The following is a 25665-nucleotide window of genomic DNA, read 5'->3' as shown; positions in this document are numbered from 1 at the left end:
CTGAAGAAATACATCATCAGCTTTGCATTGTGGGAAGTGTAGTATCCAGGGTTTTGCGAGCTTGTAAGTAAGAACATCTCAACCTCATGCATCGGTTTTTTACCATTTTCATTTTATTCTGTCTCTCACAAGTCCCCCAGCATCATGGAGGACCCTAATACTAAAAACTAATATTAAATATTTAATAATCATTGATGTTTAGTGTAACACTAATAACTTATAACACTATTTTTGATAGGTAAAGAGAAAGAAAGCAGAAGAGCTATTGGCAGAGAGGACAGAGGAGAAAAAAGAGATGATGATGAAGGAGGAGAGAGAAAAATGGAGAGAATGAGTGAGTGAATGAGGAAGTCAAGGAGCGTATGAAGCCATGCGAGGGACGCAATGAGGCTTGACCGCTGCAAACTGCCCTGTGTGTGTGTGTGTGTGCCAGTGTGTGCATGGTCTGGCACAATTTGACCCATTCTGAAAGCTCAATTAGCATCAGACAGTGGGGAACCACCCCCCACTACACACACACACACACACACACACACAAGTAGAAGGAAACATATACTTTGCTGCGTACCACCAAACCTGAACAAACCTTTTGTGGACAGTTATGAAACATATGAAAAAACAACAACAACATGACAACAACAGAAACATGACATTATCAGTGCTTCAGGGAATCACCGTCATTTATCATGAGTTCTGAGAACGTAGTCCAGCTTTCATCGGTGTCATCTCTTGGAGCTCTGTCTGGTGCTCTCTGCACCTTGATTTTTATCATTTCCACTGATTTGTTATCCTCGTGTGTGTGTGTGTGAGAGAGAGAGAGAGAGAGAGAGAGAAAGGCCTCCTTTATTGTGAAGCATATCGACATATTTCGTACATGTCAGTTTATGTGTGTTTGCAGGTAATTCACCTTAACGGCTTTGCATTTTAGTTGAAATCCGGCAGAAAAACACAGCAGTAAAGATAAGGCTGCGAAACGACTGAGAACAGATAAATGGTTTAATATATGTCTGTTGTCTTCTGCTCTCTGACTCACGCAGCCTTGACCTGCACCACAGACAGACACTTGAAAAGGTGTTAAAAAAATCCAGATTAAATGGGTCATACACAGCGCTAATGCTGCCGTTTACCTGACATAGGATCATATATACTGAATTTGGAAAATGTGAGTGATAGTGTCATTATATTAAGACCCAGCACTCCATAATCCATAATCCATAACTCAACTGTTCTTTAGTTTAAAAGTGATAACCAGGTAAGCGATAAGTGATAATGGCTTTCATGTGGATTCACCTTGATCAATGTCCCTAATGAAAATCTGTCAATCATCCGCTAATAGTCTTATTTAATTAGTGTTATGAATAGTTGCTTGTGTCCAGATAGTACTACTATGTAAAACTAAAAAATAACACATGGCATCGTGCTATACCACTGTTAGGATCAGGATTCAGTGGCCACAGGTTGCTGTTATATAAAGCCACCTGCTCTGAGGTTTAAAGGAAAGCTCAGATATTTACTCTAAATTCAGTGGTGAGATCTATAAAGCGGCAATGTAAGAGGCAGCTTTAGAATTGAATTCTCTGGGACAAACAACCTGAGAGGTAAAACAGATTTTAGATTTAGTCCCAGAACAATCAGTGGGTCCCTATGTTTTTGGTTTGCTGTGAACAGCTCCAATAAAAACACATTTTTCCTGCAAACACACATTAGTTGAATATTTTTTCATCTTGAAACAGTAAAAACCATCATTTTTTTCAGAACAACAGAAGAGTCAGAAAAAGTCCCGACCCCCAGGTTGAGAACCACTGATCTAAACCACTTACTTGGTTGCGAGTATACTGGAGAACTACATGTTCTCCAGTATACCGAATGAGCTTTTGCAAAAATGTCCTAAAAGTTTTTTTCGGCTAGACAGAGAAGATATCACGTCCTAAAATCACAACAACTGACCTCAGGAGTAACATGATCTCATAACTGATATGAATGAAGGCCAAAACTTTAAAAACAAGACCCAGTGTTCCTTAGAAAGCAACCATAATCGTTTCCCCTGCAAAGAAAAACGTCCCCATGTTGCTAAGCAATAAACTTCCTCTCTTGCTACACTCAACCCAAAGCTCATTTATGGCCCGAAGAAATTAAATCTAAACAAAGCAGCTTGATACAGTTTCCAGTTATGAGGTATACTAAGTTGTTGTGGTTATAAGCTCCCATGGATCACGTCTCATGCAATCACAGTGTGTGGTCAGAGAGACATGTAGATGAAATAATGTAAGTGGGCAGAGAAGTAGTGTTGCCAGATACATGACCCCTTTAAGTGTGTGTGTGTGTGTGTGTGTGTGTGTGTGTGTGTGGGATGCATTAGTGTAGGTGTTAGTGAATATGTGTGTGTGATACAGTGGTTTGAGTGTCTGACATGACAGGTGTGTGAGTGCACAGCACGAGGCTAACGTGTATGCTGCAAGCTCAAGTTCTAATTTAGTGAGTGACGGAGAGGATTGTGGGAAGCAAGGAGAAAGACAGAGGTAAGACGTGTGTGTGTGTGTGACAGAGAGAGACAGAGACAGAGACAGAGAGAGAGAAAAAGACATGGTTTGTCGAAGATGATTTTTACTGCAGCCATTAAAGCTCCATTATCATGATGGATCATTATCTGCCTTATCGGGGGCCTGGACACACACACGCGCGCGCACGCACGCACACATACAGCACAGGCTATCAGCTTGAGAATGAGGATGAGGGTAAGGTGTGTGTGTGTGTGTGTGTGTGTATGTGTGTATGTGTGTGTGTGTGTGTATGTGTGTACACTGACCCCTTGACACACATTGCAGGGCTTGAACCTCTTTGCAGAGGAATGCTAATGTTTTCTAAAGAAACCATAACTCAGCAGAGAGAGATAGAGAAGGAGAGATTAACAGAGAGAGAGAGCAACAAACTACAAACAGGCCGAGGTAAAGAAACAAAATATATTGTGTAACTGGAGTGCATTAGCCCATCCACGAGCAGGTCAACTGCCTGCTGCAGACACACATCTTACTAAGTTACTTGACTACATACAGCTTTTGATTTACAGATGATTCTGAGGCCATAGGTGTGTTTTAATCACAAAACTGTCTCTGTCCACTTCACAGTTGTGCAGTTTAAACAGTTAACTTCATCTTGCTTTGACTGTGTTTTATGAATCATGAGGTTCAGTCCTCCATACATCAGAGTTGCTTACAGTGAAGCCTTCCACTAAAAAAAAAAAGAAAATGCTGCCCAAATAATGTAGATACTCCTGTAGCTGTCTTAAGAATGTTACGGAATCTGCTTATGTTTTACTTAGAAACAAGAAAAGTTTTTTTAGAGAAAAAAAAAACAAAACAATGGAGAAATGTGGATCCTGACTGTAACAGTGGGCTTTAACGGTGCACATGAATGGAAAGAAGCTATTTCTATCTTAATGAAATGATTAATGAAGTTAGGTGAAAAGGCAGAACTTTTTGGTTTTGGGTATAATTACTGCCACCAGGTGAGATTTTTTTTTTTTTTGCTTCAAGTCCTGGACTCTAAAGTAAAGTAGCAAAATGAGGTTTTCCCTAAATCCCGATCCAAACCATAGAGCCCATTTCCCACCATTTTGAAATGTTTAAACAGGGTACAACATAAGGGTTATATAAACAGGTAAATATGCAGGTTATGAAACTAGAAATGGACATGATAAGGTTGACAATTAAAAAAAAGTACTTTACTAATTTAAACAAATACAACAGAAAGACAGGAGAAAGAGAGGGCAGGGGTCAGGACAGAAAAAAAAGTCTGGAGGGCAAATATTCCTCAGTAACAGCATAAGTTGCAGGAAGTAAAGATAAAATCACAGGAGGTTTAAAAAGGCTCAGCAACAGCAGCCTGGAGCAGTGCTATAGAGACACCATTATGAATAAGAGCAAAGGGATAAAGTATAATAGGCCTGTATAGACTATTATAATCCCTGTCTCTCTGTCTGTCTCTATTTAAACTATTAGGTTCTAACAGCCTTAAACTGTATGTAGACTGCTTTATAAGTTGGCTGCATGTACTGCACCCAAGCCCAAACGCGCCTGAGCCATGTGACCAAATGTGTGTGAATGCGTGTGTGTGTGTTCTGTCATAGTCCAGCACAGCTCGGCTAACGACACAGGCTAACGAGCTGCAGTGGGAATAGAGCTCCAGGACTTGTACCTAAAACTGCTCCTGCAGGACTAAAAATACTGCACCACTCTGGCACTAAGAGCTGAGGAAAAATACAAGGCAAGTGTGTTTTGTGGGTAATTCAACATCACTTGGTAATTTCATTCTAACCGGTTTATTTAATCAGCAAAATTAACTATAGGAACATTTTCATATTTACAGGCTTGGCCGCTGGGAGCAGTTAGTTAGGAGGCGACAGAGGATTAAACACACTCAAATCTAGGAGCTCTCCACCATCCTGTGCCTTGCTCATGAGCACATGAAGTAATTGTTGAGGAAGGGTAAGAGTACACAGCATTTTATTAAAGTCTGGGAACTTAAATCTGTCAGTTTGGGTCTCCAACATTCACTTTAGCACCTAATAATGCAGGTTAAGCTGCAGGGAGAGGTGGGCTTGTGAATCTAAGTGTGGTAACTATAGTGGAATGTCTTCAAAGAGAACAGGACTAATAAAGTATGTAAAAAAGACTTAAAACTTAAATTGGCCCTCAAGGAACCACTATACAAGGCTGGACTTACAGCACTAATGGCAGCAGAAATAAACCACAAAAACAGACTCTAGCATTGACTGTGTATTGTGTAACCTCCCAGAAGGCCAATCTGACAAGATGGAAGCAATTTAGTTCAAACTAATTCACAGTTTGTGTAAAAGAATTTTTAGGTTTGGTTTACTTATTTAAATGAAAATAAGGAAATACAATCTAAGGGTGTGACAAAAAGGGAAGCCTGAGTTGCTTCTAAGGACAGCTCATACAAAAGGCAGGGCAAGTTAACGCCATTCAGACACAAGGCAATTCAAAGTGCTTTACACAGCCATGGAAATACATTAAAAACAAGACATTAAGAAGACATTAAAATTACATTTAAAAGACAATAAAAACAGAAACAAAAGCACAAGCAAGTGAATAAATAGCTATATATTTAATTTAATGGAAAGCCACTGAACAAAATAAATTTTTCAGGCCCTGATTTAAATGGTAAATCAGGGTGGTAAAATAAAAATGCTCATTAAAAACAGAAGAGAACAGACAAGTGCAGTACATCCTCAGTTATCACAGCTGGCTCTCTTTTCTGTAGGTGAAACTTACAAGATATGGTCTAATAAATATTTGGTTACATAACACTGTGTATGCGTGGCATTTGTACAATTTACACCGTCTCCAAATAATTGTTCCATTGAAATTTGTGAGGTGTTTGTGAAAGTCAGAATGATTTTATGGCTGTCCTGAAATAAATTCCTCCGGCATGGCCATGTGGCAGTAAAAGGAACTTGAACTTGCTGAAGGAAATGTCTGCGGCAGTAAGGAAGGAGAGATGCGTGAAACTAGACTTCCACAATGGCTGCCATTGTAAACTAAGAGTTCACAAAGTTTCAGATAGAGACAAGAAAAGTGTGAGACTGGAGAGCATGTTTCTGTGTTTTTCATTTACGTCTTTGCCCTTCACTTGTCACCATCATCGGCTGAGGGTTAGGCTGAAGAGTTTAAAAGAAAGGTAGTGACTGACGAGGGACTCGAAAGAGTGACAGAGAGGCAGAGTGACAGAGAAAGGGAAGAAAAGATGGAAGAAAAGGAGAAAGACTGGGAAAGAAGGATTTAAAGGAACAAAGGAGAAAAGTAAGAGAGGAAGAAAGAGGATAGGACAGAAATCGAGAAGGGGAGGAGATAGTGATAACCAGATACAGAGGGAAAGATCAAGGGAGAAAGAAGTGAAAGACAGAAAAAAGACAAATGCATGTAAAAAACAGGCCGACTGGTAAAGACATTAAGCCTGGATTCAATAAATCTGCATAAAAACCAGCAGTTAGTCTGTAATGACCAGCGAAGGCCAATGTGTGTGTGTGGCTGTGAAATGGGCTCTGAGGATTGGATTTGTGTGTGTGTGTGTGTGTGTGTGTGTGCGTCTGACTGTCTCTCTTTTGTCTGTGTTTCTGAGTGTGTGTTCGGTGTGTGTGTCTAATGGTCGTTGAGGACCTCTGGGTCGTATTTAGAGAGAAAACAATCATCCTTGGAGCAGGAAGCAGAGCTGCCTAATGAAAGCCTAGAGAGACCCCAGACCACAACGCAGGACAAATGGATGGGTCTGAATCTATGCTACTCGACACAGCGCCCCCCCCAACCAAACCTCCTCCTCCCTCTCCCCTCTGTCTTTCCTCCACTCTACACATTATTACAATTTCATTTGCACACAGACACAAAAGCTTTTTCACAATGACTCAAAATAAACAGAGATGTTTTTAAGGCCATTTGGGGGTAAGATCTTGTTGAGTCAATGCACAAGTCCTTCTGAGTTCAAGTCTTTAAGGTCTGAATTAAAATGAAGCAGCATTTGAACATTGTGCCCTTGCAAAGCTGTATTAGTAGTGCTTTTTATCAAGCAGAGACCCAGTCCTTTCAAAGCAGAGGCCTAATCATTAAATATTCATGCTGTGTGGCCATGTAAGGTCTGTCTGACACTGTCCTATTTAATGTTTATTGTTAGAGGACGTTATCAGGTCAAAACTTGAGATGTGAATATTTTTTGCTTTTTTTGCCGTCTCAAGTCTTTAGGGAGTCAATTCTCAAGTCCTAGTTTCAGGTCTCACATCTGGAGCACTTGGGCTACATAATAACATGGTAAAAACAACAAATAAAAAACAATTATTTTCTTTTGCTTACGTTTCCTATGTGGTCATTTCAGAGTTATGTAGAATTTACACAGCTTTGAATTAAATCCATCTATGTTTCCAGCTTTAATGTGAAAGTTATTCCAAGAAACACTTTCAGGAACAATCACAGACAAAAAGACAAACAACAGCAGACACACTGTATAACACTGTTTAACGGTAACTCTAGAATTTTTATCATTAGGAAACTTTCTGTCACACACATCCAATACTACAATAAAAACAATTACACTTTTTTTTGGTCACCAGTGATGCTTCAGTTCTGCATACACTGACACGGACGCACACACAGCCAGGCCATCAGTGCTGCTCTAATGCTGTAGCTACAGTCTTCACTATCAGCCGCGATGTTTAAGTTCCAGCTCCGCCTCATCCTGTTTTTGTATCTGCTGTCAATCAAATTCACCCAATCAGTGACTCTGAAATCATGAGGGGTCCTCACACACAGACACACACAGTTCCTGTGCAGCCTGCCAGTCTGTGAAGAGGGCATCATTTTAACACAGGTCATCAGGCTGCAGAGCTGAACAAACAATGATTGTGAATCATCAAACAAGCTTTATTTATAAAGCATTTATCAGTAATATTATGGAATAGTTTTTGCATTATATCAAAGATTTAGCTAAATTTACTTATGTTAATAAGAAGAATTGTCCATCTCTAACCACAGACAAGAATGACTGTTTCACTTATAAATCTCACCACATAATTGCCTTACATTTCCTCTGGTCTTTAGCTTTATGAGAGTTTAGTTTCTTGTTAAAAAAATAAATGATCACTCTTAGATTTTTATTCCGTTGCATCAATTTTATAAAAATCAGCAAGTAATCACAGAGCAGTGTTTTCAGTCACCAGGGCCGCGGCAGCATATTGGTGTTGTTTTCTTGTACTGGAAGTTTGTTATAAAGTAATTTGAGTCACCTCAGTAGACCTAACAGCCGCCAGGCCCTGGAAACCTGTGATACCCTGTTGTGTAACTTAAAAAATGTATGTAAAGTGAGCCAGAGTGAGAGTACGTATTCCCCTCACTGAGAAACCTTTTATTTGGAGATTACACTGTAACAACAACGACATTCGAAGTCTGTAATTGTGTGGTATTTTCCTTCATTACAATGACTTGTAGAGTTGTAAATATGTGGACTCAGTTTTCACTGAGGTTTCTCCAGTTTGACTTGGCTCACAAACACTCACAGTCACTCAGTAGGAGCCCTTTTTACTTTTAGCAGATAGAGAGTCATGGGCTGACAATTCATACTGGATTCATAAGAGCAGCGATATAACGTCCGACGCAGCCAATAACACTTAATACATTTTTTACAGCACCAAACACACGCAAACGTCTACACGCAAATCTCCACATGTATTGACTACACACACACTCTCGTACTTCAAATTCAACAGCTGTTTCACTTGATGGAACTTGTACAGATAGACAAATACACACAGATATGCACATACAGATATGCACATACATTCGCACAGCCAATTCTTATACCTTCACACTTCATGCCAAAGAAAGAGACACAGGCCAGAGAGGGAGAGAGACTTCCTGTGTGTGTGTGTGTGGAAGATTACGATGCCAGTTCTCTTCAGTGCTCATTAGAGACGTCATTGAGCCATAAAGGTTATTATTATGACCATGGCGCAGAAAACAGCTCTTTTAGTAAAACCTCACAACTGGAATCAGTGTGACTTTTGTAGTTCAGCTGAGGTTAAAGAGAGACATGGAAACAAACACACACAGGAAGAGACGACCAAAAAAACATCTTCGGCAAATCCATCTTTTGAAAACCAGCCTTTCACTAACATCTCACTTCTCGGCTCAATGCTGCTCGAGCGATTTAGCTGAGACCCAACATGTAAAGACTGACTAGACCAGTACCTTCAGTATAGTGTGTCTGCGCAAAAGAACCCAACCATTTAAATGTCAATCCAGCTGAATGTTGCCGCCAACCAAAGTGGTGGACTGACCGACACTGCCACTAAAGACACCACCTCAGGTAAAGCTTTGTTGTTGCTGTGGCTGCTTTGCTACAAGTCAACAAGTTTCCTTCTCTTCATGCTTCAAAAGCTGCAGAAACGTAAAGTGGAGGAGAGTTCAAAATTACTAAACCCGGTAGATGACATGCAATGAATATCTCAGGCTGCGTCCAAACCCACATCATCACATTTAAATGGTACAAACATCAGCACAGATTAATGAGGGCTTTAACAATATGTTGCATAGTTGCATCATTCAATAAAAGTCTCTTGATTCAGTTCACATGGAAGATTAAAACATTTCAACATGCATTTTGTTCAAAATCTGCTGACTAATGAGGTACCATGGTTGCTACGCTGAGATAATATCTTCCATTTCTGAGCGTTTTTGTAGCTTGTTTGTATTGTGTATTGTATTGTGAAGCAAATCTTTTGCTGTTACATCTGGTGCTTGGGTTATCTTTTTCCGAATAGTAAATCTGTGATGCTTTAGGTTTTTCAGTAGTGTCAAACCTATCTTCAGTAGTATGATCAGCTGAGCTTATCAGTACAGACAGCAGGAATTTCGCTCTGTAAGGCCTGAATTTACTGCTGAGCCTCACTGAGGTTTCTTACTCTTAATGTGACCAGTTATCTGTACTGGGAGGTGCCCAGTCGATAAACCCTAAAGACTCATGACCCATGATCCAGTTTAACAACACAGAGGAAAGTTACATCAAATGCCGTGTTAATAAAATGTTTGAGCTGGTGACACGTTATAGAAACACACTGTCAGGTACACGAGCCTCCAGTGGTCACTCATGACTGCTATGAATTCATGTTAAAGCATATGTGGGTGTGGGATATGTAGATTTCCGGGTGTGTTTTGTGTGTCTGTCCATGTGTGTTTTACATGCTATTTTAGTATGATCCTAATGGCTTTACAGAGTGCCAGGCATTTTAACAGAGCCAGGGAGAGGCTTGTAAAACACACACACATTCACCACAAGACAGAGAGGAGAAGCTGGCACACTGGAACATGGTGGTCTGGAGGGAGTCAGTGTGCGAGTGTGTGTGTGTGCATTAAGAGGGTCAGCCAGGGTGATGGTGACACATGATGAAGGAAAACGAGAAACATGGGCTTGAATGAAAGACTGGCAGTGTGCGTCTGTGATTGTGTGTAGGCAGGGTCGGGGTCTAACGCAGACGCATGGCGCCAAGTGGCACTGCCGGAATATGGGTGGATTTGGACGGAGGGAGTGAAGGAGAGGCAGAAAATTTCAAACTGTGATGTTGTTAAGGGAAACTTCTCGCCAAAAACAGATCAGAACAGAAGCAGTGCGTATTTTTAAACACCTACACTGAGATAGAACAAGTAAAGGGTAATGGTGATGGAGGCACTTCAGAAGAAAAATAAGAGAAAGAAACCACCTTCCTATGGGGAAAGAAAAGTCCTGAAGAAGTAAAATTTAGAGAGTGCTGGCAGAAATGAAGCAACAAGTGATGAAGATAAAAGAATGTAAGCAAAGAACAAATTTCTCATAATAAAAGCAGTATTGTAATTATCTGTTATTTCTTTCCTGAACAATCCAATAAGCATTCTTTAAAATAAGGCTTTTTGGCTTTTGCTATAATTTTGTACTATGTATCTCACAAATGCTAAAAACAAGTAGGAATATTTATACCTTCCCTCAGACAATAACTGAAATTGTTTTTATTTTAATCTCTAATAGAGTCAACTGAACTTTGAACTTCTGTACCAATTCACTGCATTTTTTGTTCCTGTTTGAAATTTCCATTTGCCAAAATGGTTTGTTAAATGCACATCCAGTTAACTTCTCTACCTCAGATAAAAAGCTACATACAAACGCTTTCCCAAGCTTTTTAATGGGAGGCTAAAATGGGGCCAAAAATTAACCAGACCTTAACTATAGAGGTAGCAGATGAGAAATTACAAACAAAACAATTTGGAGCGGTCATATGGAGAAAATTGGAAAACACAGACAAATTTGGGTAAAAGGATATTTTCCAGCTGCATTAATCTGCGCAAGAATAACTCAACTTCAACAACAGCAAAGGCAAACGCAATGTTTTCTGTGATGGATGAGTTGGTTTTAACATTGCAGTGAAATAAATGTGCAGAAAACAAGAAATTCAAAACACTGCAGAATGCCATGAAAATGGTTAGCAGTACTGTAAAATGTGATTTGTGGTAACAGGACAAATGCAGTCTCTTTTTTAAGATCTTGTTTTCTTCTGTTGTAAATTTGACTTGGATGTGACCAGGAGCACAGTTTGGTTCAAATGTTTTCAATATTTTTAAATGTTTTAATAAACACAAGGTAGGAATAAAATACTGCAGGCCACTCAGCTGGCCGTCTAAAAGCATTCAATCTTGTTAGATAAGCTTTCACAGCTGCCCACATAATCAGTTTTAATTCAGAGCATGTTTTTCTTTTGAAAATGTGGATCCACGGCCACTGAACCGCAGAATACTGTCGGCGTTTTCTTTTAGTGAAAACAGGCTGATGATGAAAAATATGTATAGTAATTGTGTGTCCATGAAAGTCACCCAGACCATTTCTCTGTGCCTTTAATGTACACTGTGATTAAATGACAACTTAATTCTCTATATTCAGAGTTTATTTAAAGTGACACCAAACCATGCAGCGCCATATCTGAAGCACTCATGCTAAACACAGACATTCTGCAGCATTAAGACATACAATAGGGCTTTCATGAGGAATTTAGGAAACTAGTCCTGCTGTACCCTAACCACACACTCTGTCACATTGCTCCGCGAGTTCAGTGTGTGTGTCTAGAGTTACCGTTTTTCAATGTATACCACATGTAGCGACCATCGCCTGATATGTTTTCAATATGGAGAAAGGACAGAGAGAGAGAGAGAGACAGAGGAAGTCAAAGACAGCAAAAAATCCCTTAAAAAAAAAAAATTAATAATATACTGTTTATATTCAGTATCTGAAAACACAACTTGTTACCATGACAATGGAGCTACAGGGAAGCAAGCCGGTTAGCCAATGTTTCTTCGACTTTCCCTAAGACTCACCTTTTCTTTCTCTATCCTCATTTCCCTCTCTTTTCTCTCCTCCCTCTCTCAGATGACAACTCTTTCGACAGTAAAATAAATACATTCTTCTCTCCCTGCCTCGCTCTGTATATGAACTAACGCACCTCCTGCTGCCAAAAGCTCGAAGCAGAGTTTACTCCCTGTAAAAGAAAACGTCTGAAACAGTATTTGTTCTGCTGCCAGGCGCTTGTCGTCAGGTGACCCGCCGGAGTAAATCTTTTCAATAATGTCAAAGGCAGTGCCAAAAACCTGCCAGGCTGACCAGTGTATGCCCTACTCCTACAAGCACACCCACACAATTATCGACACACACACACACACACACACACACAGCGGGAACAATCACACAAACGTACACGTCATCATGTACAGTATGTACAAGTAAGCACATACAAACACACACACATATTCGGTGGCTAGTTTTAGAAATTGATAAATGAGGAGTTACAAAATGTCCTCGGCTTTTTCCACATTTTTCAAAGCACATTTACTCCACACACAGAAACACACATCCACACACACAGTTGTAGTCTAGAGGCCTTTCTCAATCTGCATTCTTCTCTGTACTTGTGCTCTTGCGTACTTCTCATCAGTCACAACCCAAGTTGTTGCTGTTCTAATTCAAAGTTTGCATCTAGTCAAGTGCATACAGAAGTGTTCTCACACCAACTGTTTTATCGAGAATGCATTGGAAGCTGGACTCAGGGCAGTCCCAGAATGCACTGCATGCCAGCCAGCAGCAGTGGCGCAGAGTTTTATCCAGGCTCAAAGCGGTAACTGTTTTCATCCCAGGACTGTTATTATATCACTTCATTAAGTTTTGATATTTTTCCAGGCCAGAAAGCGACCTTTTTGATTTCACATGTGTGATATTAACAAGAACGCTGCTGTTCCAATTGCAAACAGTCCTCCCATCCTTGGGAATCTGGACTTCTGAGTTGAACTTGCCAAGTTTGAACTCAGGATACGGGAGTCTGAACTTGGGATAACTCTGTGTTGAGGAAGGACTGACAAACGTCTTTACTTTGATTGATTTCTTACCTTTATCTTTCCAAAGTACACACACACACACACACACACACAAATACACACATATGTCCTACCTGTTCCTGCGTCATGCTGTGCAGCTGCGTATGCCAGGAGGCGGAGTCAGAGCGGTGATAAGCGGGGGGCGGGGCAAAGTCCTGCAATATGATTGGGTCTCGCTCCTGACACAGTGAGGTCAGGTGACTGATGTACAGCTTCAGTTTACTGCGATTCTGATTGAGATCCAGGAGGGGAGAGAGAATCTGAAGGAGGAAAGGAAGGAAAGAAAAACATACTGAAATTTTTTCCCCATTTTAATGTACACACAACATCACTGCAAAAAAAAGCCCACTAACCCCTATGATGACTGTTTAACGGATTCTGCAGGGATTCAAGATAGGAGAAAAAGCTGGGCATGTTCATCCAGAGTCATGTGGCCATGACTAGTGTGTGTGTGTGTCTGTCTGTGTAAGTGTGGGAATGAGGGTGAGACGAGCAAAACAGATACGCACACATTTTGTGGGTACAAGACAGGACCCCCCAAGAGACACATACACAGACACACACTCAGAAACACACAGATAAGACAGACAGACACACACTATGCTCCTCGGGGAATAGCAGGATTGAAGTGCAGAAGAGGCATGTTAAGAGGGCTGTTAGCACACGTGTGCATGTGTGTGTTGGTAAAGTATATATAATCCCAGCGGCGTCTGTCCACACCCTGCGCTCTCTGCCCATTGTCACTCAGCGCGCACACACACACTGACACACACACTCATGAGTTTTTGAGTTCCTCTCACTCAGTGCAGTAACATCATTCTCTCTCTCGGTATCTAAACTCTACCTCAGCTCATTAATCTGCTTCTCTCATCACCGTTTAGGTACAAGAATTGCAAATATTCATGTAATGTTGTCCCACATCTTAACTTGACTTTCATTCCTGATGCATTTTGATTTAGACAGAATGAAATTATTGTTTTTTTTTAAATCAAATACTTGGCTCTGATTTGTTGGCAGGTGCCTGTTAGAACTGTTTATCAGGACACCTCAAGCACGGTTTTGATCAACAGTTTAAAAACGTTAAAATGTCAAAACAGTGAAAAAACAAGATGCAGATTTTGTTAATAATTGAATAAAATATAACATATGAAACTCTACATATACTGTATATCCAACACTCATTATTCAATACTGACCATCCTGACAAATAAATGAAAAGAACTAAATGTGGGTGGTTCTGTGAGAAAAAAGGAAACTCCTCTTGCTCGCTTGTCTCTACCAGCATTGCTGCAAAAATGAAAGCTGAAAGTAAGGTGAGAATAACTCAAAGTAACTGTCACTTCTGATTCTGAGTCCTTACCTTATTTACTGTGAACACAACACACGCACACACACACACACACACACACACACACACACACACACACACACACACACACACACACACACACACACACACACATACTGACACACACCCACACAAACTAGGAATAATTTTGTTTTTCCAGACCACCTCCATTGGTGAGTTCACGAGTAGCTACCCCACCTTCCTGACTCACAACTGCTTGTTTCTCACACAAACACACACACACAGATACTAAATATATACACAGATATATACTATGTGTGAGAGCAAATACCCATACAGTATAAGCAGGCACACAAACACACTGCAACATAAAAACACATGCGCTCATGCAGGATCATTATCAGAGTTGTAAATAGCTTTAGTTACAGTATTTTCCAGTGAGGACCTGCCAGTAGGTTACAGTCCATTACGAAAGACATTACTGAACATTTCCCTACGGAGGAGAGAGGGAGGTAAACAGAGAAGGAAAGAGAAGCAAAAAGAAAGGCTGGAGGGATCCTACTTTAAAAACATCTCTGATGTATGCTGACAGTCGCAACGCAACAAGGACGTTATCCCTCCAACACCGTTGTGTAATATGACAATATGTGAAAACATGGCTCAAAGTTTTTAGAGCTTTAATGCTTTAAAAACATACTGAACATATGTGCCCCAGCTGTTTTCTCACAGCACGTTCTAATCTGGACTATTCTGTCAAAAGGCTTAAAAAAAACCACTGTCCACACTTTCCAGACCTGCAGCGGAGCTCTGTGGATCAAATACAAGACAAATGAGGAACAGACAGAAAGAATGGAAGGAATGATGGTGATATAAAGAAGACATTTAGACAGAAATAACAAGACCTCTGCTTTCTTTTCCATTTTAAGAACTGTATAATGACTAACAGAAAAAAATTAAAATAAGCCTGAATTTACTCTTGTAATAATAATGTGAAATATGAACAAAATGCTGACCTCTGAAAGTCTTTGCCGAGCTTAAAGTCTTTGAATTTACTGATTTTATTAAGGTGTACAGTGTGTATGTACCTATATCTTTTTATTGCATTACACAACTTGCAATGGTCAATGTATGCAGTGTGTGTTTAATGAGTCTACCGTGCTTTCCAGTGTCTTACTGTACAACGAAACAATCCCAGAGGAGACATAATTTTATACAGCACTGTGTGTGTCAGAGTGTGTGCTTTTGTGCCTCTTTATTAACCTCCCATGACTGCCTACCAGACTCTTACTGTACTATGAAACAACTCCAAAGAGAGACATTCAGCTGGGCCTCACTGACTGGCTGCATTTAAAAACTTTGGCCACAAAAATGGCCACATTATACGGTGAAATCGAGATTTTTCTTTCTCCACAGATCCCTCTGAGACACATATGCACACAAGCACAAATAAATTTAACTGACCAGGAACAGCTTCTTTTGAAGGTAGGAGGTAGGATTTCAATGCAGAATACGTTGACAGTGCTGGAATCATGGCTGCTGATGTGATGCAACTAATAAACTAATAAGCTAACCCTAACCCTAACCCTCAAACAAATCTTCGTCAACAGCTCACACTGCAATTGCGCAGGGTAGACTTGTTCTTAAGTGAAACAGTTAATCAATTATCCGGTAACAGAAAATTAATCAGTTCCTATTTTGAAAATTAATTCATCAGTTAAACAAAGATGTATTTTAGTAACTAGGTTTTTTATTCACCTTGCCACTGTGGGGTGAAAAATCTCAATTTACTATCTTTTTTATCATCAGTGAGTATATTAACACTTGAACAGGATATTTCCCTTAAAAGCACCGCGTGAAATTAAATATTTATCATATAAGGCAGAAAGTGCTCCCAGTCTTTTCTGTGTATTTTGGCAAGTAAGCTATGAATAAATATCTATAGTTGTAATAATTTAAGTAACATTACACAATACATAAAAAAGACGCAGCCTCAATGTCATGTGAAAAATTAAATATTAAATAGTTTTTGCAGGTGGGAGCTTTGTGTACTAATTCATGTTAAGTAATTTTAAAATATTGAAAAACCTCACAAAACCAAAACCCTGAATTATGCCTCTTTCCTGTCACTTTTAACCGATGTGTCTAAAACCACTCATTAAAAATGCAAAATACCATAAAAATCTTCTCAACAAAGGTACGTGTGTTCTCCTGTGTTCCTCTGCTGTAGTTGTTTGTGAGGCATTTCATTCTCCAGCTGTATCACAGAATCCTTTTATAGAAAGAGTCACAATCATTCACTGTTCCGACGTAATGTGCTATGGCGAATTAACCACCTTACACACCAAGGAGAAAGTGTGTTTGTACATGTGTGCGTGCAGCCACTCGCGAGCACACAAAGTAAAAGAGATGGAGTGTGAGTTGTGTGTGCGCTGGCCGGCCAGTCTCTCTCAGCAGGGAGGTGCTACCGCTAATTAATAACCAGGGACAAACCCAGATCCGCTGGTGAACCTTTGGGCTTTTAGCATCCCAATGGGAAATCCCACTGGAGGAACTGAACTGCGCTAAAAGTAGCATGTGCTACTCATATGTGGCGCTGCCTCCACTGTCCTAATTCAGATCAAACCAATACCAACCTGTTTAATAACGTCAAAAATCACTGAATTTTACAGGAGCAAATGACTTAATCAGATCATCAACACTACACTCGTTTCAACGTTATTCAAAAAATGCTTAAAATGCATTGGAAATGCATCAGAGTGAAGACTGAAAAGGGAAATTACTTGCTGGAGGACTGCACTCTACATTAGGTGTGCTAAGACCGATTTGTAGAGGCGTGTTTTTTGTTCTTGCTTGACTTGCAGGTTGTCATGCATGTGCGATTAATGACCTTTGGGCCTTAAAATACTGAAATCCCCGATTGTGTAATTAAAAAACAGCACAGGGCAAGCGTCAAGGGGAAAAGCTTCTTTTTAACATTCCTAAAAAACTTTACTTTTTACTTAACAATTTGGCAAAGGAGCAGTTTTCTGAAATTATCCCGTACATCACACAAAGTTCACCTGAGAAGTGATGGGATCATGCAATGATCTAAAGCATCATGATTAACACAGAAGTTTACAATAAAAGATGCTGCTGCACAGACAAATAGACAAAGATCAATACATTACCAAAGACGCAAAAAAATCTTGGAAAGAAGAAACAGGTAGGCAATTAAGGTATGACGGGAAAATAAAAAAAAAAACACACAAACAAACAAGAGCAGGAGGAACGGCTCAAAAAGTAAATATGAAAATGAGCAGAATGGATATTTGAGACATGTTCAAGACATGAGATTTGGAAGGATTCCAGTTTAGGCCTTGAATCAAGCTCATTTCAGCTTTTATGTACCAGACAAAAAAATCAGGAGAAAATCAGTTGCAGCCACAGATGAGAGAATGAGAAATGTACTTCCTGAAAAAAAGAAAAGCAAAAATAATGAAAGGAAGAAGATAGATCGAAGAGAAGAGTTTCAAGACTGAATGTAGATTCTTACAAAGAATGAAAAAAAAACTGAGCAAGTGAAATGACTGGATCATGACAAAAGAACGACCACAAACTCACGGATGAAACAAAAGTAAGAAAAACGAAAGACCAGTGAGACGATGAGCACATCCAAACGTGATCGAACCCAGATAAAGAAGACGCTCACCCTTCTGTACAAAATGGAGGACCGAGGGAGAGAAAGAAGGCATGTGATTGGCTAGGCCCAAATGCCCTCCTCATCGTCCTATTGGTTGGTTCAGCCCAACCGCAGCGTGAGTTCAGAGAAAGCAGGAAGTTAGTTTGGCGAAACATGAAATTGTAGACATACAAAGTACAGCAATACTGAAAAAAATGAAACTTTTTTAAAACATATGTCATCTAATTAGACAAAAAAGTAAATGTTACTCCCAAAGAGGGACATGTGAAAGTCACTATCTTTAACTTGAACATAAACTTGTTAATGAAAATAACAGGAAGATTTAGAAATGTTACGTTAGAGCATGCTCTCATCCACACAAGAGTGATGATATTAGTCTGAAGCAGAGCGAGGGGTCTGGGATGATATTTGCAGGTTTCCCTCAGCTGAAGGATCATTGTCCTGGGCAGAGTTCTCACCTGGTCTGGGGAGGGTTTGTGATTGTTGGGCTGCTCTGAGTTTGGAGACGAGACCTTTAGGTGGTCGTCCTCGTAGTTGTCCGCCATCAGCTTCATCCGGTTTTGAGTCTACAGGGGGACGAAAAGTCACAAACAATTAGATCTATTTGATATTTCACACCAAAGACAGGGAAAAATCATTTTACATGATTCAGCGACAGAAAACAACATTCATGTTTGAGAAAACAACAGAAAGCAGTGTATGTGTGTGTGATAAGAGGAAAACCCTCGCCTTGAATTCCTCCAGGAGTTAATTTGCAGAGAGGAAGAAGAGAGGAGAGTTTTGGACGACTGCCATGAGCTTTGCCTTCACTAAGTGTGTGTGTGTGCGAGAGACAGAGAGAGGGAAATAAGATTCAGAGAGAGAAAGTCAAAAATGGACAGCGAGAAAAAGACAATGATAGAAAGAGATCACACTGTCCGTGTGTGTTTATGCTGTAAATGTTGGGTTGGTTCTGCTTGTATTTAAAAATAATAGTAACAATAACATTTCGTACACATTTTGGAACTGCACACACACACATACATACATACACACACACACACAAGCCACAAACGCACTCATTCAACTTCACATGCCACCTGTTGTGTAGCTTGTTAACTGGTGCAGAAAAATAACAGGCTTGTTAACTTGCCACTTGGGGAGAGATCCATGAAGATTTAGACAAATATAAGGCTACACACACACACACAAAGACCTGTAAATCACTTCATGTGCTGTATACACAAAGCACACACACACCTACAGAAGCACTTTGATGTACAAACACACATTAGCATACAGCGTGGAGACTTTTGTCCTTCTGTTTTTCCCATTTCTTCCCTTTTTTCTCTCTTTCTTTGCTCCATCATTCTCATCTCTCTCCTCTTTGCTCTGCCATCATCTCTTTGTTCTTCTCCATCCTTTCCTCTCCTCTCTCTTCCTCTCTCTTGCTGCTCCATCTGTTTCTCGTGTTATAGTTATACTTCAGTAGTGCGACAGTAGGTCTGGAAAGAGCGAGGGAGTGAGGCAGGGAAAGTGAAGGAGGGAGTTAGTCTAAATCTGTCTTGTACAATCTAAATCCCTTTAGTCTCTCACTGAGCCCTGCAAGGAACAGGGGCTTAACCAGGCCAGACTGAGGTTTTGTGTGTGTGTTTGACAGAAACTGAAAGAAATATGTGAATGCCAACTTTTATACGTGTTTGTTTGAAAGCTAAATGAAAGACTGCATTTTTAAAAGTCTGTGTGTGTGTGTGTGAGCTTGAGATACTGGTGCGCATTTCCCTCCGTGTGCACGTGGGACCACATGTGTGTGTGTCTCTATGTACATAAGTCAGTTTGAAGAGGGCCTCCCCTGGCGTGCACACACACATTATTCATTTCCTCATTTTCTAAAGGCAGCTTTAAAATAAATACACACATATTTAAAACAAACATGGAAAGTAAACAGTTCATCTTGAAACCATATAAGCACAGAATGTTGAGTCCCCACTGCACCTGTAGACAAACACGCACACTGACAGCTGCGGAGTGATGTTTATTTGTCTCTGTCTCTTCCTCTCCACAACGTCTGTTAACAATGTTGACCACCAGCAGTAGTAAAAGAACACGATATGGGCAAAGTAAGAACTAAAAAAAAAATTAGCACTATTATACAAAAAGAAAACAATATTCTTTTCATATGCCTTGTTGAAAATCGTTTTGTATGAGACACTTTTAGTCAGCAAAACACAGCATTACTACAAGAGACTATTCATAGTGTTTGATTGTTGTTATCAGCATCACAAGAATGCATATTTGATTACACATTGGGATTCACTTGAGAGTGAGACTAAGATTCAGGAGCAGGAATTAAGCCTGCAGAAGTCTTGGACCACAAAAAAAGTCTAACGCCCAACGTGGGGCTCGAACCCACGACCCTGAGATTAAGAGTCTCATGCTCTACCGACTGAGCTAGCCGGGCCTCAAGAGACAACTCGCCACTGCATTGGAAGTGGAGGCAGAATGGAAGCAGACAAAGATGTGTGTATGGGGGCAGAAAAAGATGGTCGAGACTACATTGGCCATTCTATAGTCCAACAACTTTTGAGAAGGTGATCTCCTAAGTTAAGAGGGTCCACAGTCCAAAAGACAACCGCCCAACGTGGGGCTCGAACCCACGACCCTGAGATTAAGAGTCTCATGCTCTACCGACTGAGCTAGCCGGGCCTCAAGAGACACCTCACCACTGCATTGGAAGTGGAGGCAGAATGGAAGCAGACAAAGATGTGTGTATGGGGGCAGAAAAAGATGGTGGAGACTACATTGGCCATTCTATAGTCCAACAACTTTTGAGAAGGTGATCTCCTAAGTTAAGAGGGTCCACAGTCCAAAAGACAACCGCCCAACGTGGGGCTCGAACCCACGACCCTGAGATTAAGAGTCTCATGCTCTACCGACTGAGCTAGCCGGGCTGTGTAAAGGAGCTAAAAAAAAGAGACAAATCCGCAGAACTTATGGGATGTACTCACATCAATGTGAATCATGATTTCAAAGGAACATGTCCAACACTTTGTCAAATCCATGCCATGAACAACTGATGACGTTTTGAGGGCAAAGGGAGGCCTCGATAGGCCTGGATGGCCTAGACAGCCATGATATGTGCCACTGGCAGTTTATCTCAATGAACCAACTCCTTATAACTGTATAACAGTAGCAGATGGAAAATGCACCACAATGCAGATTTTTTCAGGCTCTTATCTTGAAACTCGACCTTTTAACAGGGCCAAGCCTACAGCCCAAAAGGGTAACGCCCAACGTGGGGCTCGAACCCACGACCCTGAGATTAAGAGTCTCATGCTCTACCGACTGAGCTAGCCGGGCCACTGATAAACAGATACAGGCATCAAATGTCCAACCATGCCCTACTCCCCTTCCTTCCTCTCATCCTTTTATCCCTTCTCTATCCTGCTCTCTTTAAGCACCCCCTCCTCCCTTTTCTACATGTTGTCTCATCAGCAGTGTCTTTGGCCTTGATTTTGACTGATGATCATAATGAATGAAGAATTGAAAAAATGAGCCCACTCTTCCAAAATTTAGAGAGAGCAAGTAAAAAAGAATGAAAGAAAGAAAGAAAGAAAGAAAGGAGTTAAGTTAAAGAGGATAAACTGTGACGAGAGGCCGTCTGATATCGGAGCTCTCTAACGTGGCCTTCCTACATCCAAATCTCACAGTTTGTCTTTCACACATGCACCACAACAATGAACACACTAGACACCAATACCACCATCAAACCAATAGCACAAATACCTATAACAAATCCTCATATTTAAATGTAAAGGTCACACCAGCATCTAAAATGGTGAAAGTTTCTGGTGAATTCATTCCAATCTATTTGCAATTTGCAATAATTAGTCCACGTGTAGCCTAATACTGGGCCCAAAAAATGAAACCCCCGAAAAAAAAAAACATGAATTATAGAGGGAGAGTGTCGACAAAAAAGAGGAGGTGGGGGGAGAGAATAGAGGAAAGAAAAAGAAGAACAGTTGTGTGCGAGGAGGAAAGTGGTAAAAGGTGGGGGCAGGGTGAAGGTGAGAGGAAAAGAAAGAGAAAGAGAGGAACAAAGGGAACTGGAGGAAAGGAAGAAATTAACACCCCACCCCCCTCCCCCAGTCCTCCTCACTCTGTCGTCTCTTAATTCTCCTCTCTGGCCTTTCTTTGCATTTTCCCCTTTTTCTCTAATTGTCAGGAATGCTGACCTCAGCTCAGTAGTTTCTGTGCCAACTATCTCTTTCTCACTTAATCTAATCATCACACCATTATTTCACTCCTCCTCCCTCATTGTTCACCTCTTCTTCCTCTTCCTCTCCCTCAATCTAACCTTCCTGCGGCTCTGCTGTAACCCGCTGACAATATAGAGAATGAGAAACAAATGAACAGGGAGTGAAATGAGGGTGGTAAAAATTGCTGAGTCATGCTCGGAAGAAAATGATTTCATTGTGATAAGGCTCTGGGGAATATTAGATGAGATTATTGTTTCGTCTTTCCCTCCAGTGGTGAAAGAAGAACCGTTGTTGATATCTGTGCAATTATCAATAATGAAAAGTTGCTGAGTCATGGTTGGACGAGAGCTGTTTCATCATGATAAAAAAATTAGATTCGTTTTTTCCCCCCCATTTCTCTGTCAAGAAGAAAAAGTTGTTGATAAGTGGGAAATTACAAATGACAATGAAAAGTGTTGGAGTTGAGCGCTGAGGGGACTTATTCCATTTTTATAAGTCTGTGGAACAATAAATTAGATTAGACCCATATTTTTTCACTTTTGTCAGCAACAGCAGAGGTCATGGTGATTAGAAAGAAATAATGACGAACCCTTAAGGTTGTAAAGAAAGAAACAAACTAATAAATCCCTGTGACTCTAAATGAGAAACATTACAAGAACTGCATTTTTTTTCTGGAGATTTTATAACTTCCATGCACATGTGTATAATATGTAAATTAACAAAGTCTCTGATGAATTACAGAGACTTCTATATCAGCAACTTCGACCCTGAATGACAGAAAAATCCCTTCACCAATGCAGTTTTAATCATCACATGTTCATCTATTTATAAGTGTCTGAAGGTACTGTCTCCACCACAAAGTATGGCTATGCTTTCCCACTGTTTCTTCAGTGTAATTAGGGAGTCTTGTGGGTTAGGTAAAATAACACCTAGACAACATAACCACTGATATGGAGAGCTGAACTCTTTAAAAATGCCCTTGTTACAGCCAGGCCTTAGCCACACAGGTGAAGAACAATGGCCACGGCCGCACATACACCACCTGCAAATGTTAACCGCATGCGCCTGTTGCGGGAGGGGCAGTAGCATACTTTTCACCTCTCCCCTTTTCTTTCCCTTGTTCCATTTCATAAAATATTACAGTCACTCCCTCTTCTCTTTGCTTTCACACACTCCACCAGAACTTCTCTCCCTCTTTCTCCCATAGTTTTAGTCTGTGTCTCTCCACCATGGCGCTGAAGAAAATAAAACAAAGTTAAAGAGTTAAAGTGAACAGAAAATAGACAGGAGGAGCAGAGAGTGCAGAGAGCTGAGGTCACCTTGATCTACAGCTTCCTGCCCAAACTGAAGTATGTGGTCAAAGGCCAACATGCAGGGAAACACTTTGACACACACACACACACACAGGTGTGTTTTTAATGTATGTAGCATGTAGTACAACAAATACATCCATTTCATCCACTGGGATGGATCCATCCATTTATCAGTCTCTTCTGGCAAAATGTGGTTATCTCTGCCACGCCACAGTGAACAGCATCAAACCAAAACTATAAACAGATAAACCCAGATTTAGTTACTCCATACTTTACACATCTAAAAATACAGCTTTCTGTTTACAGTTTCCATTTTTGACCAGAGTTTACTGCTCACCAAATCATTTACTTCATCACTGATTCACACTCACTTTTAATTTCACACCGCAACTCTATCTGTGTCCGTCTGTCAGGCAGGTTATCAGCGGCAAAGTGTGTGTATATGTCACTCTGAAGGAGCGATCTAAAAATACTACACCAGCCTCAGCTTACTGGATAGTTACACTGCAAACACACACACACACACACTCACACAAACACACAGGAATATTGAGGAAGTCTCGGCTCTGATCCATCAGTGAGGGACTGAAAATTATGACACCACAGAGAGAGAGAGGGAGCAGAACCGCTCACACCCTTGCAAGCACACACACACAGACACACAGACACACAGACACACAGACACACAGACACACACACACACACACAGACACACACACACACACACGTAGCAGCAGACAGTAGAGTCTCTGTGTTGTCAGTAACCACTATCGAGACCCTGAGGTGTCATAAATGACTTCAAATAGGATGAACAGAGAAATGACGGGATGAGGGAGGAAGAGAGGAGAGTAATACATGTAATAATGACTTCATCTGATGCAGCCTCTCTCTAACACTCCCCGCTTCTCTCTTAAACACCAATTTAAGCACTCCTTGGCAAACACACACACACACACACAGATTTTTCTCTTTCTTGCATGTGCTACATTTATCTTACTGAGTCCTTTTGAGCTTTTTCTATCCATTAAGTGGATTTTTGGCAATATTCAATAACTGGAAATTTTTTGCAACAAAAGAGTTTCTACGTTTTATCTATCTGAGCATTTTGAGGATGAAAACTCAGTTATTACCACTGAACAGCAGGTACATTTCCCAGTCAGAATCAAGGGAAATAAAAGCGAGGATTAAGCTCTCCAATCTTTCCTGGGGTTTGATTTTTTTGTGTGCCACCATCATGTCAATGTGTTTGGTGATTTGTGCAATATGTGTGTGCAGCTGCAGCCGAGCAGGTTAGGGGTTTAACACTCAGGAGCTAATGTCACATGTCCTGCAAGTACTAAACATTACTATGGTAATAGTGCAAGATACTATAAATACACATCTTGTGCATGGATAGGCGTGTGTACACGTTATGCGTGGACGCATGGATGTACAGGTGGTTAGAGGAAACATGGAAGACAGACAGAAGCACAGAGGGGAAACAGTGAAGAAGAAATCCACCAAACTCCCAGAAGGCTCATCCACTAAGGGGCTGGTTAGTTCACTAGACCCACGAGAACCTTTACTGTGTGTGAGTGTGTGTCTGAGTGTGTGTGAGTGTCTGTGAATAGACCTCTGTGTGGAACCACAGAGGCATTTGGTCATGTTTATATCCTTGTTTTTGGCCTGGGTGAGTGTGTACATATCAGGGTGTGTGCACATATTTGTGTGCTTGAACTCTGTGATTGTGTATCCATTACCAGCGAAGTCACGTGTACAATTGTGTGTGTGTGTCTGTGTGTGTATGTGTGTTTGTGTATACAGTGTGCGGACAGAGAATTTAAATAAATACAAATTCATACGAAAGAGTTGTCACCAGAGATTTGTTGGAGATTTGAACTCCGTGTGTGTTTGTGTGTGTGCGGTGAGTGTAGGAGGGGTAGGTTAATCCTAAATTTACCATTGGTGGTTGGAGGACTGCGGTCACATCTGGACTCAGTTTCTCTCTGCTTCTCTTATTTTCTTTGCTCCCCTCGTCACTGCCACCTCACCTGTGCTCTCTCTCTCTCTCTCTCTCTGCTTTTTTAAAAAACTGATATCCTATGTTCTCATTTTCTACTCCTCTAATTTAAATGACTGACCTAAAAACTTTCCCAGTGTCCACTTGGGTGTCAGTGTGCGTGTGTGTGTGTGTGTTAGT

General features: G+C 40.7%; 1 protein-coding gene and 4 non-coding genes across 8 annotated transcripts in view; all 5 read right to left on the bottom strand.

Annotated features, from left to right (window-relative positions):
- The window catches only part of LOC121176140 (ELKS/Rab6-interacting/CAST family member 1-like), a 101856-nt gene that overhangs the window by 1497 nt on the left and 74694 nt on the right, over positions 1–25665 (bottom strand). For 2 of the 4 annotated variants that reach the window (XR_005892901.1, XR_005892902.1), the window contains 3 exons: positions 18394–18501; positions 17945–18022; positions 13073–13207 (listed from right to left, as the gene is read on the bottom strand). Coding sequence is in view for 2 of the 4 variants with exons in the window: in XM_041030131.1 (XP_040886065.1) it covers positions 13022–13207; positions 18394–18501 (294 nt within the window). In the remaining 2 variants the exon portion in view is untranslated. Of the gene's footprint in view, positions 1–13021; positions 13208–17944; positions 18023–18393; positions 18502–25665 lie in introns of those variants that run through there. The other 2 variants (XM_041030131.1, XM_041030132.1) reach the window with 1 other exon arrangement.
- On the bottom strand, positions 20303–20375 carry trnak-cuu. The gene has a single exon. It is a non-coding gene; the product is annotated as a tRNA-Lys (tRNA).
- Positions 20548–20620, bottom strand: trnak-cuu. Its single transcript has one exon. It is a non-coding gene; the product is annotated as a tRNA-Lys (tRNA).
- On the bottom strand, positions 20793–20865 carry trnak-cuu. Its single transcript has one exon. It is a non-coding gene; the product is annotated as a tRNA-Lys (tRNA).
- On the bottom strand, positions 21202–21274 carry trnak-cuu. The gene has a single exon. It is a non-coding gene; the product is annotated as a tRNA-Lys (tRNA).

This window comes from Toxotes jaculatrix, chromosome 22, assembly GCF_017976425.1.
Source record: "Toxotes jaculatrix isolate fToxJac2 chromosome 22, fToxJac2.pri, whole genome shotgun sequence".
NCBI classification, from domain to species: Eukaryota; Metazoa; Chordata; class Actinopteri; family Toxotidae; genus Toxotes; species Toxotes jaculatrix.
The sequence above is the reverse complement of the archived record's forward strand: the minus strand, read 5'-3'. Positions and strand labels throughout refer to the sequence as shown.